The sequence below is a fragment of the Protopterus annectens genome, chromosome 1.part1, assembly GCF_019279795.1.
Source record: "Protopterus annectens isolate FY-2018-M chromosome 1.part1, PAN1.0, whole genome shotgun sequence".
Taxonomy (NCBI): Eukaryota; Metazoa; Chordata; order Ceratodontiformes; family Protopteridae; genus Protopterus; species Protopterus annectens.
The window spans coordinates 833,960,480-833,977,600 of record NC_056726.1 but is presented as its reverse complement, the minus strand read 5'-3'; the positions used below and the strand labels follow the sequence as shown (position 1 = coordinate 833,977,600).

General features: G+C 42.9%; 1 protein-coding gene across 2 annotated transcripts in view; it reads left to right on the top strand.

The window, feature by feature from the left end:
• Positions 1-11,846, top strand: part of LOC122807628 (t-SNARE domain-containing protein 1-like) — a 607,102-nt gene extending 595,256 nt beyond the window's left edge. For both annotated transcript variants that reach the window (XM_044078556.1, XM_044078546.1), the window contains exon 4: positions 10,400-11,846. In XM_044078556.1, the coding sequence (XP_043934491.1) occupies positions 10,400-11,448 (1,049 nt within the window). In that variant the 3' untranslated portion in view covers positions 11,449-11,846. The remainder of the gene's footprint in view (positions 1-10,399) is intronic.
• Positions 11,847-17,121: the final 5,275 nt, after the last annotated feature.

The following is a 17,121-nucleotide window of genomic DNA, read 5'->3' as shown; positions in this document are numbered from 1 at the left end:
GACCAACAAGACATCCCTACCTAATGACAGGGAAAGCAGATTACTAGACAGATTTAGGAAGAAAGCCCATGCCTCTGCCACCCTAGCAGTGAGCACCCTGAATTGTGAATTCCATTTGCTTAAGTAACTTGAGTCTATTAAAGGCAAAATGCTAGCTAAGGTAGACTGTATTGCATATAGGACCTTAGTGAAGGAAATCAAAGAGATATCTATAGAAGCTTTACAAGTCTCTAGATATGTCTAAAATTGATGCTTTAAGCAGAGCAGCTGCCACAGGTTCTGTCGTCTGCAGACATGCATGGCTCAGGACCCAGCCTTGTCAGATCAGATAAAGGTTGAACTACTAGAGGCCTCATTGGACAAGGAATTCTTTGTCCACCAGCTGAGCAAGTTTTTGAGAAACTGTACAAAAAAGGAAACCAAATTAACCCTATGTAGGAATTATACCTGTCTCCAACCCCCCAAGGTACAATAGGTATTAGCCTTCAAAACCTTGGCCTTTCCCACCTAGACAAGACAAGGGGAGGCCTCCCCATGGTAAAAGACCAAGACAAACTGGGAGATGGCAGACAGAACAATCTCATAGGGCAGGAGGCTCCAAGGAACCCACCTACCACTGAGAGCAACTGTGATTATGTTTTACCCCTCCTGCCCTTACCCCTTCCCATCCCTTCTAGACCTTTACTAGGAAGACTATCTGTCTTCCTAAACCACTGGAAATCCATCACCAGGGACTAGTGGGTCCTTATCATCGTAGAGAAGGTACTATACTCAATTCAGAGAAATTCTACCCTTCTTGGGACAAAACCACCAAAAGAGCACGAAAGTCCCTTTACCACCTATCTTCAGTGAGCTACATCAGCAAGAATCATATTCAGCCTGTCCCTCCAGAATGAGAAGAAAAAGGTTTCTACTCAAGGATGATGTTCTTCATCTCACATTGCTGCAGTCCTTACACTTGGGTAGTCCGCTGTCCTCGGTCGGCCCGAATATCAAAGTATAAGGCTGACGTCGGTCAAGGCGCATTTGACTGACATCAGGACGTCAGGGTACAAATGCGCATGACCGACGCCATATCCTCAGTCTTTTTTGCCGCATGGTCCGATGCAGAAGCAGCATTGCAAGTGGCGGTTGGCGTTCTGAGATTTTTCGATTTCGAAGTTTCAGACCGAGTTCAAAGTTGGCTAAGTACCCCGTTGGGGAATATTTTAGTTTTTTCTTGCCTCAGTGATTTACGGATGTCAGAAAAAGTCAATAATTGCATTTCTTGTGGGAAACAAATACCGCATAGAGATTATCATACTTTGTGTATTCCTTGCTTAGGGCCTGAGCACGACATTGTTGGCTGTCGCTCTTGTGCTAGATTTAATAAACGCACTATAAAGAGAAGGTTGGATTGTGCAAGGTTAGTCTTTGGGAAGCGGTGTAATTATAAAATGCCGTCAGATGCTCCGGCCGCTTCTTCAAGAAGCGCAAGGACAAGGCAGTTAAGCCTAGGCTAGAAGAACCGTCTGTACGGACGCCGGTTCTTTAGAGGTGTCGGTGGAGCCGGTGGCTCACGGAGGTTTCTTTGGGTTCCCAGGGTGAGACTTATTATTGCAAGATGTGGCCTCTCAGGAGGCATGTCAGGCTGAGGGGCTTCTCAGGTTACTATACTCCCTCCCTTCCTAGGGTGGCTAGGCCCTCTCCTTCTGTTTCAAAGGCTTCTCCCAGGGCAGGCCAGGTTTGGCTTCAGTTGGTGTTACCCCTAGCTCTTCAGGTACTGTGCCCAAGAAGCATATGCTTAAAATGGCAGAAGATTTGATTACTTTAATTAGGGTTCTATGCCCCTCCTGATAAGAGACCTAGGTTGGAGCCTGAGCTGGGGGTTTTGAGCAGGCTTCAGATGTTTCAGAGTCTTTGGCTGAAGACTTGCAGGAGTACTCTCCTTATTCTGATTCTGATGTGGATGATTCTACTCCTTCTGCTTCTCCTCCTGAGGATTTTTCTTTTCAGAAACTCTTCATTCCATGAGGGAGCATTTTAAGTGGGAAGGTCAGGACTTCTCTGATTCCAGGAAAAGGCTTAGGGAATTTTGTTTTACCCCAGCATAGGCCTTTGGCTATACCTCCTGTTTTGGATGTAGTAGAAGATGTTTTACAGAGGCTTCTCTTAATCCTGATTCTTTGCCTCCTGCTCCTGTTAAGCCGGATAGGTACTACAGGGTGCCTGAAGCTCATAAGTATCTTTTAAGAGTCCTAGGGCTGACCCAGAAACTGTTAGTCAGGGGCCTAAGGGTGTTAAGGCTTCTGTTGTTAAGAATCCGGTTCCTGCAGACAAAGAGGCTAGGGCCTTGGATAGATGGGGAAAGAAAGTTTATACTTCTTCCACTCTTGCTATGAGGGCTTTGAATTGCCAGTTTCACATGTTGAAATACCAGAACTATCTCCTTTCACAATTAAAGTCTAAGGTTGATGCTCTGGCAGTAGGTATTGATTGTAAAGAGTTGCAAGATTTAGTGCATGTTTCTGAACAGGTGGGTAAGCATTCTTTGCAATGTGGTTTTGATGCTGTACAGGCCTCGTCTAGGGTGGCTGCCACTGGGTCAGTTCTTCGCAGGCACGCCTGGCTAAGGGATCAAAATTTGTCTGAACATGTTAAAACAAGGATTTTAGATGCTCCTTTACAATCTGACGTGTTGTTTGGTCTTCCTGTTGAGGCAGTTTTAAAGAAAATGGAAGACAAGGCTAAGTCTATGCAGACTGTTAAAGATTTTGCAGGTCCAGCCTCCAAAGTTTAGTAGAAATTGGCCTACTAAGGGGTGGACGTATCCTTCTTATGATTCCCAGTCTAGGGGTAGATCTAGACGTGGTAGGGGCAGAGCTCAGGGCTCTTTCAGGCCTAGAACAGGGAGTTCTCCTGCACAGTCTTCGGGTGAGGGCAGGGGTCAGTCCTTTCGTAAACAGACCCAATGACCTACCTTTTCAGCTGCCAGAGCCTTCTCGTCTGGCAGCACCTTTGGGAGGAAGGTTGGCACTTTTCAAAGAAAATTGGAGTTTAATTACCCAAGACAGATGGGTATTGGATATCATACACCATGGTTACAGGTTTTATTTCCATACCTTGCCTCCTTTCAAAGGCATGCCAGACGTTCCTCCTCAACAAAGAATAGAGGCTCACAAGCAAGTTTCTCTGTTACTCCAAATAGGGGCCATACAGCCGGTCCCTATGCCAGAAGTGGGCCTAGGATTTTATTCTCGCCTGTTCCTAGTACCAAAGAAGGGGAACACGTGGAGACCAATTTTGGATTTATCTACCCTCAACACTTATCTGGACATTCCCAAGTTCAAAATGTTGACGTTACAGCAGCTTTTACCTCTGCTGGGCAAAGATCATTGGATGGTAACTGTGGATCTCAAGGAGGCTTACCTTCATGTTCCTATCAGACTAAGTTGCAGGAAGTATCTGCGTTTTCGAGCTGGGACTTCTCACTATCAGTTCTCTGCATTGCCCTTTGGCTTATCTACTGTGCCCAGAGTATTCACGAAAGTTCTGGCTCCAGTGATAGCTTTCTTCAGGCTAAAAGGAATACAGATCTATCCTTATTTGGACGACTGCCTGATTCTGGCTCAAGGAAGGAAGAGCTTCTTCATCATTTGGAATATGTGATAGCAGTGCTAAGATGCCTGGGGTATTCTGTGAACGAAATAAAGTCCAGTCTAGTACCCTCTCAGGACATGTGCTTTCTGGGTGTGAGACTGAATACAGCATCCCAGATGGCCTTTTTAACCCCGGACAAACAAAAGAGTCTATCCCTTTACTTCCATCAGCTATCTCATCAGTCCGGGCTGACTGCAAGGACAGTCCTTCAAGCCTTAGGGTTCATGGCATCTTGTATTCTGGTGCTTCCCAATGCCAAACTGCATATGAGGAAGCTGCAATGGTATCTCAAAATGTATGGACACAGCACTGCCAGGATCTGGACACTGTCATTCAAATAATACCTTGCATTCAAAAGGAATTTTTGTGGTGGGCTCAGGAATGTCACCTAAACAAGGGACTCTCTGTGACCCGGCCAGAGGCGAGTCAGATTTTAACGACAGATGCCTCAGACAAAGCTTGGGAGCTCATCTAAATGGAAAGTGGATACAAGACAAGTGGCCTGCCAGACTACAACATCTACATATCAACCTGAAGGAGATGTTAGCAGTCCAGTTTGCATTAATAGCTTTCAAGGATTTACTTCTTCCAGGGCAGGTGTTGATTCTAACAGACAACACAACTGTCATGTGGTACATCAACAAGCAAGGCAACGATTCTTATCCTCTATGCAGGCAAGCAATGATTTTGTGGGAGACTGCTCTCAGTTTACAGCTCAATCTTCAGGCAAGGTTTCTGCCAGGAGCACAGAACTCCTTAGCAGATGTGTTGAGCAGACAATTATGGATCCCCACGAGTGGAAATTGGATCCTCATGTATTTCAGAAATTGACAGTGTCATGGGGAACTCCAGACATAGATCTGTTCGCTTCTCCACTAAACCATCAGCTGCCAAAGTTTTGCACAAAAGGTTTCATCCCACAGCTTGGAAAGTGGATGCTCTTTCTTTCAATTGGAGCAATCTTCATGTGTATGCCTTTCCTCCACTGCCTCTCCTCCCAAAGGTACTTCTAAAGGTCAGACAGGACAAGCCAAGGATGATTTTAATAGCTCCAGATTGGCCTCGACAGCACTGGTACCCATTACTGAGTAGTCTGCGGAAGCCTCCATGGCCTTTGCCTTGATTCCACACCTGTTGTCACAGGAGGACAGCCATTTGCTGAATGTCAAACTTCACTCTCTTCACCTAACAGCCTGGCATATTCTGTTTTGAACCATAGAGGGTCTCAACTTCCACAACGAGTTTTGAATGTGATTTTGGAAGCTAGAAGGCCTAGTACAAGGAAAGTGTACGCAGATAAATGGAAGAGATTTTTATTTTGGAGTGCAGCAAAAGATTTTGATGTTTCTGAGCCTAATTTGAGTGTGGCTCTTCAATATCTTACTGAGTTACTGGACAAAGGTTTGTCTTTCTCTTCTATTAAGGTTCATGCTGCAGCAATTTCGGCTCACTATGATTGTGTCCCACCATTGTTTTCTCATCCTTTGTTCAAGCAATTTCTTAGAGGGGCAAAGAATACAAGACCCCCACGAAGAGCTCCTACTCCTGCTTGGGATCTCAATTTTGTGTTGGAGAAACTCACTCTACAACCTTTTGAGCCTGCAGCTACTTCTGAGTTGAAATATTTATCATGGAAGACTGCTTTTTTGTTGGCAATTACCTCTGCAAGAAGGGTTTCTGAATTGCAGGCCCTTATGGCAGTTGAGCCTTTCTTGATTTTCCATAAGGATAGGGTATCATTACGTACTAATCCTTCCTTTATGCGAAGGTGGTTTCTAGTGTGGCTTTAAACCAAACTATTCATTTGCCTACTTTTATGCAAATCCCCAAAATAAAGGGAAAAGATTTTGCACACTTTAGATGTACACAGGCAGTTGCGTTATTATTTGGACAGAACTAAAGGGTTCAGGCAGTCTCAGCAGTTGTTTGTTTCTTTTGCTTTGAGTTCTCAGGGCAAGCCTGTGTCAAAACAAACTATTTCTAAGTGGATTGGGTTTTGCATTGCTTTCTGTTATTCCCATCATGGCAAGGAGGTTCCAGCTGGGATTAGGCCTCATTCCACTAGGGCTACTGCCACTTCAACAGCTTTTTGAGGGAGTGGCAACCAAGGATATTTTGGAGGCAGCTACTTGGAGTTCAGTGCATACTTTCTCTAGGCATTATCACCTGCCACTTTACTCTAAATCCAGGGCTGGTTTTGCCACTGCTGTTTTGCAGGGCATGTTGGCAGCTCCTGCTTCCTTGTAGTTAGCCATCCTCCCTTACCTCTGCTTTGGGATTCTACCCAAGTGTAAGGACTGCAGCAATGTGAGACGAAGAACATAGTACAGTTTTGTACCTACCATAAATGTAGATGTTCGAAGATCCACATTGCTGCAGTCCAATTTACCCTCCCTCCTTCCCCTCTGCAGTTAGAGGTGGTTGTGTGGGTTGGGTTTTACATTTTGTGTATATTGTATATATTGTACATATAGTTAGTGCAAGGGTGGTTGGTTGGTTATTTGCTGTCTTTTGGTTTTGACCTTTATTTTTAGGGTCTTCTGACATCTGGGGCAAGAAAAGACTGAGGATATGACGTCGGTCATGCGCATTTGTACCCTGACGTCCTGATGTCAGTCAAATGCGCCTTGACCGACGTCAGCCTTATACTTTGATATTCGGGCCGACCGAGGACAGCGGACTACCCAAGTGTAAGGACTGCAGCAATGCGGATCTTCGAACATCTACATTTATGGTAGGTACAAAACTGTACTTTTCTAGTCCCAACAAAAGAAAGCACTTGGAGACCCATCTTGGACCTCCCAAAGCTAAACAAGTTCCTTTTCATCCCAAAATTCAAAACTTGTACATTGCAAAAATTACTGCCTGTGTTCTTCTAAGATTCCTCCATGGTTCCCATGAACCTAAGGTATGCTTAACTCCATGTCTCTACACTAGTCAGTTGCAGAAAGTACCTATGATTTGTAGCAAGAAGTTCTCACTTCCAGTTTTGTGCTTTAAGAATTAGGATATCTACTGTACCCAGAGTTTTCACAAAATGCCTAGCTCCTCTGATAGCACATTGCAGACCGCTAGGAGTTTTATTTACCCCTACGTAGATAACTGTCTCATTCAGGGAAGATCACTTCAGAGACCCTTGGCGACTTACAGATCACTATAGACTATTTTTAGAAGGTAGATCTCACCCTAATTCTTAAAAATCTGAAATCCTTCCTCAAACCAGGATTATCTTACTGGGAATCATCATAAACTCTGTTCATCAAAAATCCTTCCTGCCCCAAGACAGGTTTGCTTTCTTGACAGACTACCTGACCAGTCTACTCCCAAAGCAGGTCATCATGCAAGAGAATTCCTGAGTATACTGGGATGCCTGGCATCATACGTCCTCATAGTTCCATTTGCAAAGTTGCACATGAGGCAACTCCAGTGTTTTCTGAAATATATTTGCGAGCAGCACTCCCAACCCCTGGAAACCCTGCTGCCTCTCCTTCCATGCCTGAAAAGAGAAGTCCTATGATGGAAGAACACCATACAAAGGAACCTCGGAGCAATTGTCACTATGGTTGACTCAGACAAGACCAGACATAGGTCTCCTGAAGGTATAGGGCATTTGGTCCCCACAGCAAAGGAAGTTGCATGTAAACCAAAAGGAGTTACTAGCAGTCTACCTGGCCATAAAGGCTTTTCAACAAAACTTAAGCTCAGGGACACTGCAAATCTGGACAGGCAACACCACAATTATGTGGTACATAAACAAACCAGGGGAACTTTGTCCTACCCCCTGTGTAGCCTTGCCAGAAAAAAATGGAAGCCGTCTCAAGAGATAGGATTAACCATCATTGCTGTTATATTCCAGGCCAGAGGAATACCCCAGCAAATTCTTCAAGCAGGGACCTTCTAGACCCCAATAAATAGATGTTGAAAAGAGAGGTCTTCTTGGATCTGACTACATAGTGGGGGGGTATCCCCTCAATAGACCTGTTTGTCTCTCTTGACAGGAAGCAACTACAAAAGTTCTGCTCCAGAAAACAACAGAGAGGTGCTTGGAAGACAGATGAATTCTCCTTCACATGGACAGACTGCTTCCTGTACGCATTCCTGCCCTTGCCTCTGGTTCACAGGGTACTAACGAATCAGGCTGGACAAACCCAGCATGATCCAAGTGCCCCCCTTCTTGCTGAGACAACACTGATTCTCCCTTTTCTTGACACTCAGCAATGGGTGATTCTGCACCCTACCGCAGGAGATAGATCTCTTCAACCAGGTCAAGGGGTCTGTCTTCCATTCCCACCAAGCCACCCTCAAATTAACTGCCTGGAAGATTGGGTTTTGACACCTAGGGTGGTATCTTATCCCATGGTGGTGCTCTCCATTTTAAGGGAAGCAAGAAAGCCCAATACCAGGAAATCATACCTGGCAAAATGGAAAAGACAATTATGCCTGGTGTCTCAGCAATGACACTTACCCTACTCAAGCAGTTATCAACTCAGTCTTGCAGTACCTGTCAGGCCTCTTTCCTATTCTAGCATTAAGGTCCATGTGTCTGCAGTTTCATTTTGCCTGAACAATGCTCCACCTCTTTTCTCAGACTCCACATGAAACTTTTTCTAAAAGGGATGATTCGTTTGAGACCACCCAGAAAGAACCTCATTCCACCTTGGGATTTAATTCATGTCTTAGAAAAACTAACTCTGCCTTCCTTTGAACCTGCTGCCACTACATTTCTAAATCTGCTCACCTGGAAAGACCACCTTCCTCATAGCTCTAACTTCAGCTAGGAGAGTTTCTGAGCTTCAAGCCTTCATGTGTAAAGACAGTTCAGTGTCTTCCACTGAGTTAGTCACCCTCAGAACCAACCCAACCTTTATGCCTAAAGTGGTATCTGAACTTAATTTAAACCAGACTCTCCATTTGCAAGTCCTCTACCCAAATCCACAGAACAGGGCAGTGCAAGTCCTTCATTCTCTGACTGTGCACATGCAGATCAGATACTATTTAGGCAGTACAAGAAGCCCTAATAGAGCAGTTGTTGGTGGCTTTCACAGAGGATAAGCAGGGCAAAGCTGTCTCCAAACAAACCGTTTTTAAATGGATAGTTAACTGCATTAAGTTCTGTTACTCGCAGCATGGAACAGATTTACCTGGCCATATTAAAGCCCACTCCACTAGACATGGGGTGACTACCACTGCATTCCTCAAAGGGGTTCTCACCCAGGCCATCCTAGAGGTAGCCACGTGGAGCTCATTCCACACCTTCACAAAACAATATAAACTAAACAATGTCTCCAAGATTAGAGCGGGTTTCACTTCTGCTATCCTGCAAAATCTTATTTCCTAAGGTCATACAGATGACTCACCACCCACGTTTTAGTTTTGGGAGTCCTCCTAAGAATCAGTACTGCAACATTGACTATGAAGAGTGTAGTACAGTTGTCATACTTACAATAATTGTAGATGTTCAAGTAGACCAGTTTTTGCAGTACACACTTCCACCCTCCAGTCTCTCTGTCTGCTGACCACTTGCCTCCCCCTTCTGAATGCAAGGGGAAGAGAAGTTTTTTTTTTTTTTGCAGCTAGTACTTTTATCTCCATCATCCCCTTTCTGCATCCTATGTCCTTCCCACCTTCTCACTTAAATCCAGATAACTGGGGAAGTGGTGCTGTCCTCAGGCATCAGACTGCTCATTTATTGCTGAAAGACATGAAGATGGTGCCGACGGAGCCCCCGTCTTATACCCTGACATCCAAACATTGGTCTTCAGACTTCCATCGGCTAAGGATGATGGAAAGACTCTAGAAATCGGCCTGTCATAGGCCTCTACATTGGCAGGAAAACTCAAGAATCAGTACTGCAAATTTGATCTACTAAAACATTTATAATTATAATAAGTGTGACAAAACAGTACTTTTCTTATAATCTCTTTTTTTCACTAATTTTAATCTCTGATGTTAATGCCATGTGATAGTCCCTTTCTCTCCAGTAAATTTGCAACTTCCAATGCCTGAGTTCACTGGATACTGGCACGAGACCGTAGCTAACTGCATAATGGGAACATTGTCTTTTAAAATAGTTATACTGGCCATCACTCTGATTTCAGTACTGTTATATGATTTTTTTTTTTAACAGAAGTACTTACACTGCTTACTTTACACGGGTGACTTTTTTCTGTCTTTCACATCAAAGTGGCCACAATGGCCAATAATATCAAAGTTATCCACAACCATACCACAGTGGCAGAGTATGAACAATTGCAGAGTATGAAAGTGAAAGGCTGTATTGCCTGACATCCACATGATATAAACAGAATGGAAATAGAAAAGTAAGGCAATAAGCCCACATAGATTTTCTTTACCTAATGTCCTACCTAGCTCTGCTGTGTATAATGTGTATATGCATTAAACATGTCTACAGTGTTGTTTTCTTCTTTCCTGTAAAGGCTGCTGACTGTTGTAGCAGAATTCTATCTGGTGTGCTGGACATGGACAGTGAAGGCTGCCTTCCCATTAGAGAGATGGGCCACACTTAGCATGCTCAATTCTCTATTCCCTTACAAACCCCAGAAACCCGACCTGACTCCAGAAACTGGATCATTAGCTTGTTTGTAAAAAAATAAATAAATAATAATAATAAATAAAATAAAAAAGGTAATACATAAAGTACCATAACCCATATGATCATTAATGCATCAAGCACTTTTATGAGATAATGTATGTATGTATTACTTGCATATCACTGATATCAATGTTTGAAATTTGTCAGGTTTACATGGAAGATCTGTGGCATCGTGGTCATCCAGTGTCTCACAGCATAGTCAGAATAATCGACATACACGACCTGGGAATGTGAAAATGTGTGGTAACAATACTGCGTCCATTGAAACCAACAAATGTATTTCAGATGGGCCTTCCTTAAGTTTTCCAGCAACAGCCAATGACTTACAGTCAGAGGAGCATACAGCAATATCTTCCTGTTCTACCAGTGATGATGCTGGAAGTTTAAATGTAGAACATACTGAAGGAAAAGGAAACAGGGAGTTATTTCTTAGGGACAGCAAGCAGGCTGAAGAAGACATATCTGAAGACTCAGAAGCACTAATCCAGATGAAAAGCAGACATGGACATGATTCTGATGAGAGAGGTAACAGGGTACAGGCAGAGGATACACAAGATAATCCACCACCTTGTGACTCCACACATGAAGATGTAAAGCAGCTGCCTGAAGATGAGGATTCTCTGCTAACTGGACGTGTAAAATTGAAATCTGGCCAAGGCCGAAAACGGCAGGAGCAGGACAGAGATTATTCAACTGAAGTAGAGCATGAATTTTTGGAGGTGCAGAGAAGTCTAGTTCAGGAAGTCTACCTTCTAAGACAGGAGATTGCACAGCAGCGTGTAGAACAGTCTGATGCCCTTGGGCAGGTGCTCAGAAGTCATAAAGAGCAACTGCTAAGTAAAGAACAACTTATACAGAGCAATGCTGCTGTTGCCAGTGCATTCATCAAGGTGGGTAAAAATCTGGAGGCCCTGACTAAGGTCTGCACACAGCTTCTTGCTCAGCAGCTTCACCATAAGCACTTCATGTGGGGTGAGGACCAGAGTACAGATGATTCAGCTGTTCCCAACACAGAGGGAAATCCTTCATCTGTCCCTGGGGATTCTGCATCTATTTCCACTTCATCTGCTACTGTTTGTGGTCAGGTGGAATCTATTGATGATCGAGGGAGAACTAGAAATCACCAGTGTTGTTCTTTGCAGACATCTGATGCCACTTTTCCAGGGGACCCATCAAGAAAAAGGAGGAAAACATAAAACACACTGTTGATGTTACATTGCATTTGACATACTGTAAACACTGGCTTGTAATTAATTGGTTACTTGTGCTGCTTTCTACTTTTCTACCCATTTTACCTACATTGCAGTTTTTTGTAGTATCTTTACATTGTGCTTTAGCATATTTTAAAATTCATATCCATTGCATTCTCCATTTCTCGTGAACCAGATCCAGGCTGCTTTGGCCAGATACTGGCTACTGTCCTAGGTGGCAGAAAATAGGTCATCAAGTTATATAAAGGAGATAGTCCTAGCAGCTCTACATGTTAATACTTTTTGAACCACATTTCTTTTAAAGTACAATATGTTGCATTACAATGTATTTACTTTATTTTAAAATGCACTGTATATTGCATTAAAATGTAATGTTTACTATATTTAAGGACTGCAAAGAGTTTGGGATATGCAGCTGAACATTATTTAATCAATACAATGAATTTGCTTCATTTTGGACATGCACACAAATGCTGTTAGTCTAACTAGATTTCAGAATCCATTGTGACTTCTGTAATTTGTGGAAAAATGTGTAAGGTATGTATTGTATTCTCAAACTGTTTTTTATGCATAACATTTTGTACATTTATAACTGTACAATATACTGTTCAAGTTAACAGGTACAGAGTAAAAAGGAGACACAACTAGAAACTGAAGGATAATTGCATAAAGTATGATTGATCTAGCACCCCTCCTGTATCTTCTGCATTTGAATGTATGTGGAGGTACTTAATTTGATTTGAAAGGACTAACAGCATTGCAGAGGTCATCATAACCTAACCCATATTAGGTATTGTTTTGCAATGTTGTAGGAGCCTGTTCTAAGAGATGAAATGAATGGGCAGCACAAACACACTGCACAGACTGGATATGGAAGTTGATTCTGATGCAGTACCTAAAACATTAACTCACAGATCATATATTCTTTCTGAGATAAACACTCTTGTCTGTAAACTGACAGTGGCGAATACACATTACACCCAGTTATAAGCAGTTTCCCAATGATGTTTGGCACACGTTAGTCTGTCATGGGCTTGTTATATAAACCAGGAATATAAACATTGACTATTCCCCAACTCCAGAAAATGCTACCATGATGAGCTATGGGCCTCCCTGAATAGCCATGGATCTAAAAGATAACTAAATTTCCCTTTCAGTTTGATATACTTCCCCTTCCATTGATATCCATGGTAACGTATGACAAATTTGTGGTTTTCCCGTGGACTGTGTCCTTCTGCATTCATGTTTATATTAAGACAATAAATGTTTAACCGGCCCGATAGCACAGAGGTGAGATGGTAGCCAGCACTGTCATATGTCTTGGTTCAATTAGTGTGCAGTGGCCCACCTGGGGAAGGAGAATCAAGTGACCCCTTTTCCTTTAGGAGAGGGCATGGGTCAGTCTATGCTAGGAAAACATCAAAACACAGAGACTGTGGTATGTATGTGCCCAGCCGTTGTATTAAGTGGAACATATGTGTGTGCATTTGTGTTAGTTCTTGTCCCAGCATGACATGAGACCGTGCATACCTCATGCAGGTGTAACATAGAGCATAATTGCACCATGGTCTGCCATTTTCAGTGAAATACCCCTAGTTCACTGTAACCCAGTCCACCCTTATAACAGATACTTTGGGGGGGGGTCTCAAGGTATTATTTTTATATATTAATTTATCCTTTGTTGACTGGGTTAGTCTTGCTAGACTAGTAGCCTCTCTTCAAGGGAGACCCAAGGTGATATTTATACTACTGTGGGAAATTTGGTTAGGGTATTGAGGAACTTCCTTTACACATTTCGATAGGTGCTGTGGGATCTTTTACTTCCACATGAGCTACCACTAACTCAAGCAGATGAGGCCTCAAAGGATGGCACATTCAGGAGTGCAGCATCCACCTTATGCTGCATTGCAGTGTCAGCAATCCATCTTCCTGGTGTGGGAATGGAACCCACAGTCTTGTGTGGTACATGTTGCTGTTGCCCAAATGACACTGCTATTATACTCGAATGAAATGATGTGTGGCTGTTAGTCTAATGGCCCACCCCTTTTGATTATCACTCATTTGAATTAGAGTAAGAATTTCATATTAGTCCAATGACCCAACCTTTTCTAATCCTCAAATTATAATAAAATAATGAATCCCTGTAATTTATGTCATGTCAGGCTACTGTGCTGCCATACACATCTTAATAAAACATGGTAAGTAATCATTTGGTATATACACATGTTCATTCAGAATTCATTCAATATGGGACCAGTAACTCAGCAGTTAGATGTGCACTTAACATGGCTGGCAGTTTCTGTCTGAAAATGGAACTGTAGGTCTGAGGCTTCATCATGTTAGAGATGGATGAGGAATTCATTGAGGGCTGTCCTTGCAAAAGGGGGAGGTCCAGGTAGTTGCCAATTCCCAGGGTATATCTGACGGAGCCCAGAAGTACTCTATTTCATAAAAAGTAAGCAAACATACCTCATTCCAAACTCTGCCTCTGTCTGATGAGGCCAAAGCTCCACTGATATCTTTATAGTTCCCCTTTCCCAAAGCAGCCAAGTGTACTATAAGCATTTGGCGTTATCCTTCAGCGTGCAACTTAATTTGCTGTAGGGAACGTGACCAGTGTGCTTTTTGGAAGAGAAAGGTGGGGCTGTGGTTGTGGCCCCGCCTCGGTGATAAAGCTAATCATGGAAGGAAGGAATGACACAATTGTATTACTCCCAGTCCCAGATGGTGTAACTAGATTGGTCTTATACTGATGTAGTGGGTTCTGCAATTTAGAGAAACTGGGATTGGAGTGGGGTAGGGTTAATGGACCTTATCATTGTAGGTTTACTTTTTATGATAAATTAAAAGGGATATTCAGGTAGAGCAGGCCACTGAGTTAGTAAGGATTTTTATGTTTCAAAACTGGAACTAGGTAAAAGGGAGGCCTAATGGACTTCAGAATTTTCAGTATATATCGAATGGAGAGAAGCAGCTGAACTGCCAGATATTTTTACTATTTTGATAAGGAGAGGACCAGGGAAGGGCAGATCTCTGGTTTGTTGTGTTTTGCTAAAACAGGAACTGGATAGAGATTTCCTGTGGACTGAGGGGGGAAAAGGATACAGTGACATTCTAGTAGGATGCAAGTTGGAGTATTCCCGTGATAGACTTTAATGTATCCAGACATTGTTTTAGTGCATCAGGAAAGTCTTTCATACATTTTTGAGTGCAGATGTGTATTGGGCTGTCTGTTCATATAGATACATTAGAATACTTTTAAATATACTGAGTGTGATGAACATTTCTGATTTCAGATTCTGCCATCCTTGGCATGTCTTTTGCAAACCTTGAATTAAGTGCTGAAGCTTATCATCGTTAAATCCTGCCAATAGGGCATTCCCAATTATTTTATTTTGTTAGCCATGGAGCTTTTGAACATGTAATTTTATATACTGTTATTTTCTCAATTGACTGTCTAAAAGATTTTAGTATCAGTTCATTTGATTTAGAGACACATCTTAGGAGGCCTGTGTTATAAACCTTACTGCTCTCTCATACTAGGCACAATCCTGAAGCCACAAGTCACTCCTTGACTGATCAGCTCTTGTTCTTAGTTGCACATTCCTGTAGTAAACTTATGGTTAGATATGAGTACAGCTGCATTATAAAAACTGACCACAAAAATAGTGCAGTATCCTGCTTTGTCCCCTCCATCCATCTTGACTGTTTGGGTCATCCACCTTCACAGCAGAAGCCTAATGACAAGCAAAAACACAGAGAAGAATAAAGATAAAGAAAGAGATGCAGGTAAAGAAAGAGAAATGAATCATAAAACAGTTGAAGAAAGAGATAGGAATCAAGAAAAAGAAAATAAAAGTGAAAAGGCCTGCACACTCCCCAACTTTGTCTGCTCTGACCCCTAAGATTTGTAAGATTCCAGTATTGTCCCCCCCATTTGGCGCCAACAGTTTTGGATCCTGTTTAACCTCAACTTCAACCTCCAGTGACTTTCAGATTGTTGTGCTTTCCTGTCTGAACTCACTGTCTTCTGAAAGGGAGCTTTTGAGTTATGTGAACTCCAGAGCTCAGTCTACAACATCTGTCAAGTCTGTCAGATCCTCCAATAGCTTAGACAACACTGGAAATAGATGAGAACCTTAGTGAAGGCTCAGAGGGATATGATAGTCATTCCCTTTTACTTCACTCCAAGCTGACCCTTTTTTCCTCTTACTTTTGTTCCTTCCCCAGTTCCACTGTTGGAGCTGGTGGTTTCTGAGATGAGGTCTCTGCTGCTAGCTTTAGCAGCACCAGGGTCATTGATGCTGACAGTTCCTGTGTCCTATTCAACTTCCAAGACTTCAGAACTACGTGGGTCTCAGAGCTGTAGGGTTGATGCCAGTTACTCACACCCAGCTCCATCTCGTTCATGGCTGTCTTTTTCTCTAAGTGTATTGGCCCTCCAGACCTTGGCACCATTCTTGGCGTTCTTCAGACCCTTCTATTTTAGATTTTGCACCAGATAGAAGGATGCCTTCCTTGGTGCCATCAGCACTAATGTTTGTATTTGAGAAGATCTTAGCCTGTCAGTCAGCATGGGAAGGGGACCTCAGCTCCTCTTACACTTCCCAATGTATCTGTATCCATAAGCAGTTATCCCTCCCTTGGACAGCTTAGCTCTGATGGCCTCAATCCTTCCCTTCCTCAAGGACCCAAAAACACTTCTGACTTTTCATCTACCAGCTGAAGAGCACAGAAAGTGCAAGTGCAAAAGGAAGCACTTGGGTTCTCCCCAAAAATCTGTCACTGAGGACACAGACTTCGATGAAAGGGAGGGGTCCCCTTGAATTCTCGCTGAGGACACCACCTTTGATGTATTAATGGAATTACTGAAACAAAGGGGGAACTGACCCACCAACACGCCTTCCCTGGACAAGGAGGTGTTCTTTGAGGCTTTTGGAGCTGGCCCATTTACTACCTGAGTAATCCTTCCTTCTCAGCACCTCATTGGCTTGGTCTCTAAAAGAACATGGCAGAACCCAGATGCAGTGGAACCAATTCCTTGCTAAGTGATAGCTGAACAAAGTACTTGTTCCTCCCAAGGATAATCCTATTGGAGTAAAGGAACTCTTGTTGATTCATTTGTGATTGCGGCAGCCACTAAAAGAGCTGTCAGAAGAGAGTTCCATGGTCCATCTTCCTAATAGAGAATCCAGAGCAGTGGATTGATTTAAGAACCATGTGTATACCTCAGAAACTTTTTCCCTCAGGCATTGAACTATATTTCGTGCATTACCAGGTTACAGAGGGAACTGGCGGGTCAGGTACTAGATTCCCTCAGGAGACCTCCTACAACTAATGCTAGAAAGACCATGGAAACTCAGCTGCTGTCAGTGTTACCAGGGGGCTTTTTTTCTAATACAGCCAATGATGTATTTAGAGCAGGAGACACTGGCACTGCTATCCATTATCATGCCTGTCTGAAATTGTGTTACTCTGAGGACAACTTTACAGCATCCTTCCTAAATGCCTCTTATGATGGATCATTAGTCCTAAAGTGAAAGACACATTGTTAAAGAGTGAGCAGGAGGGAAAAATATTTTCTGCTGTCAAAGTTTGTTTTTCAAACCCTCGATTCTACTCTACGAATTGAATGTGAGGGCAAATAGCTGTGGTATA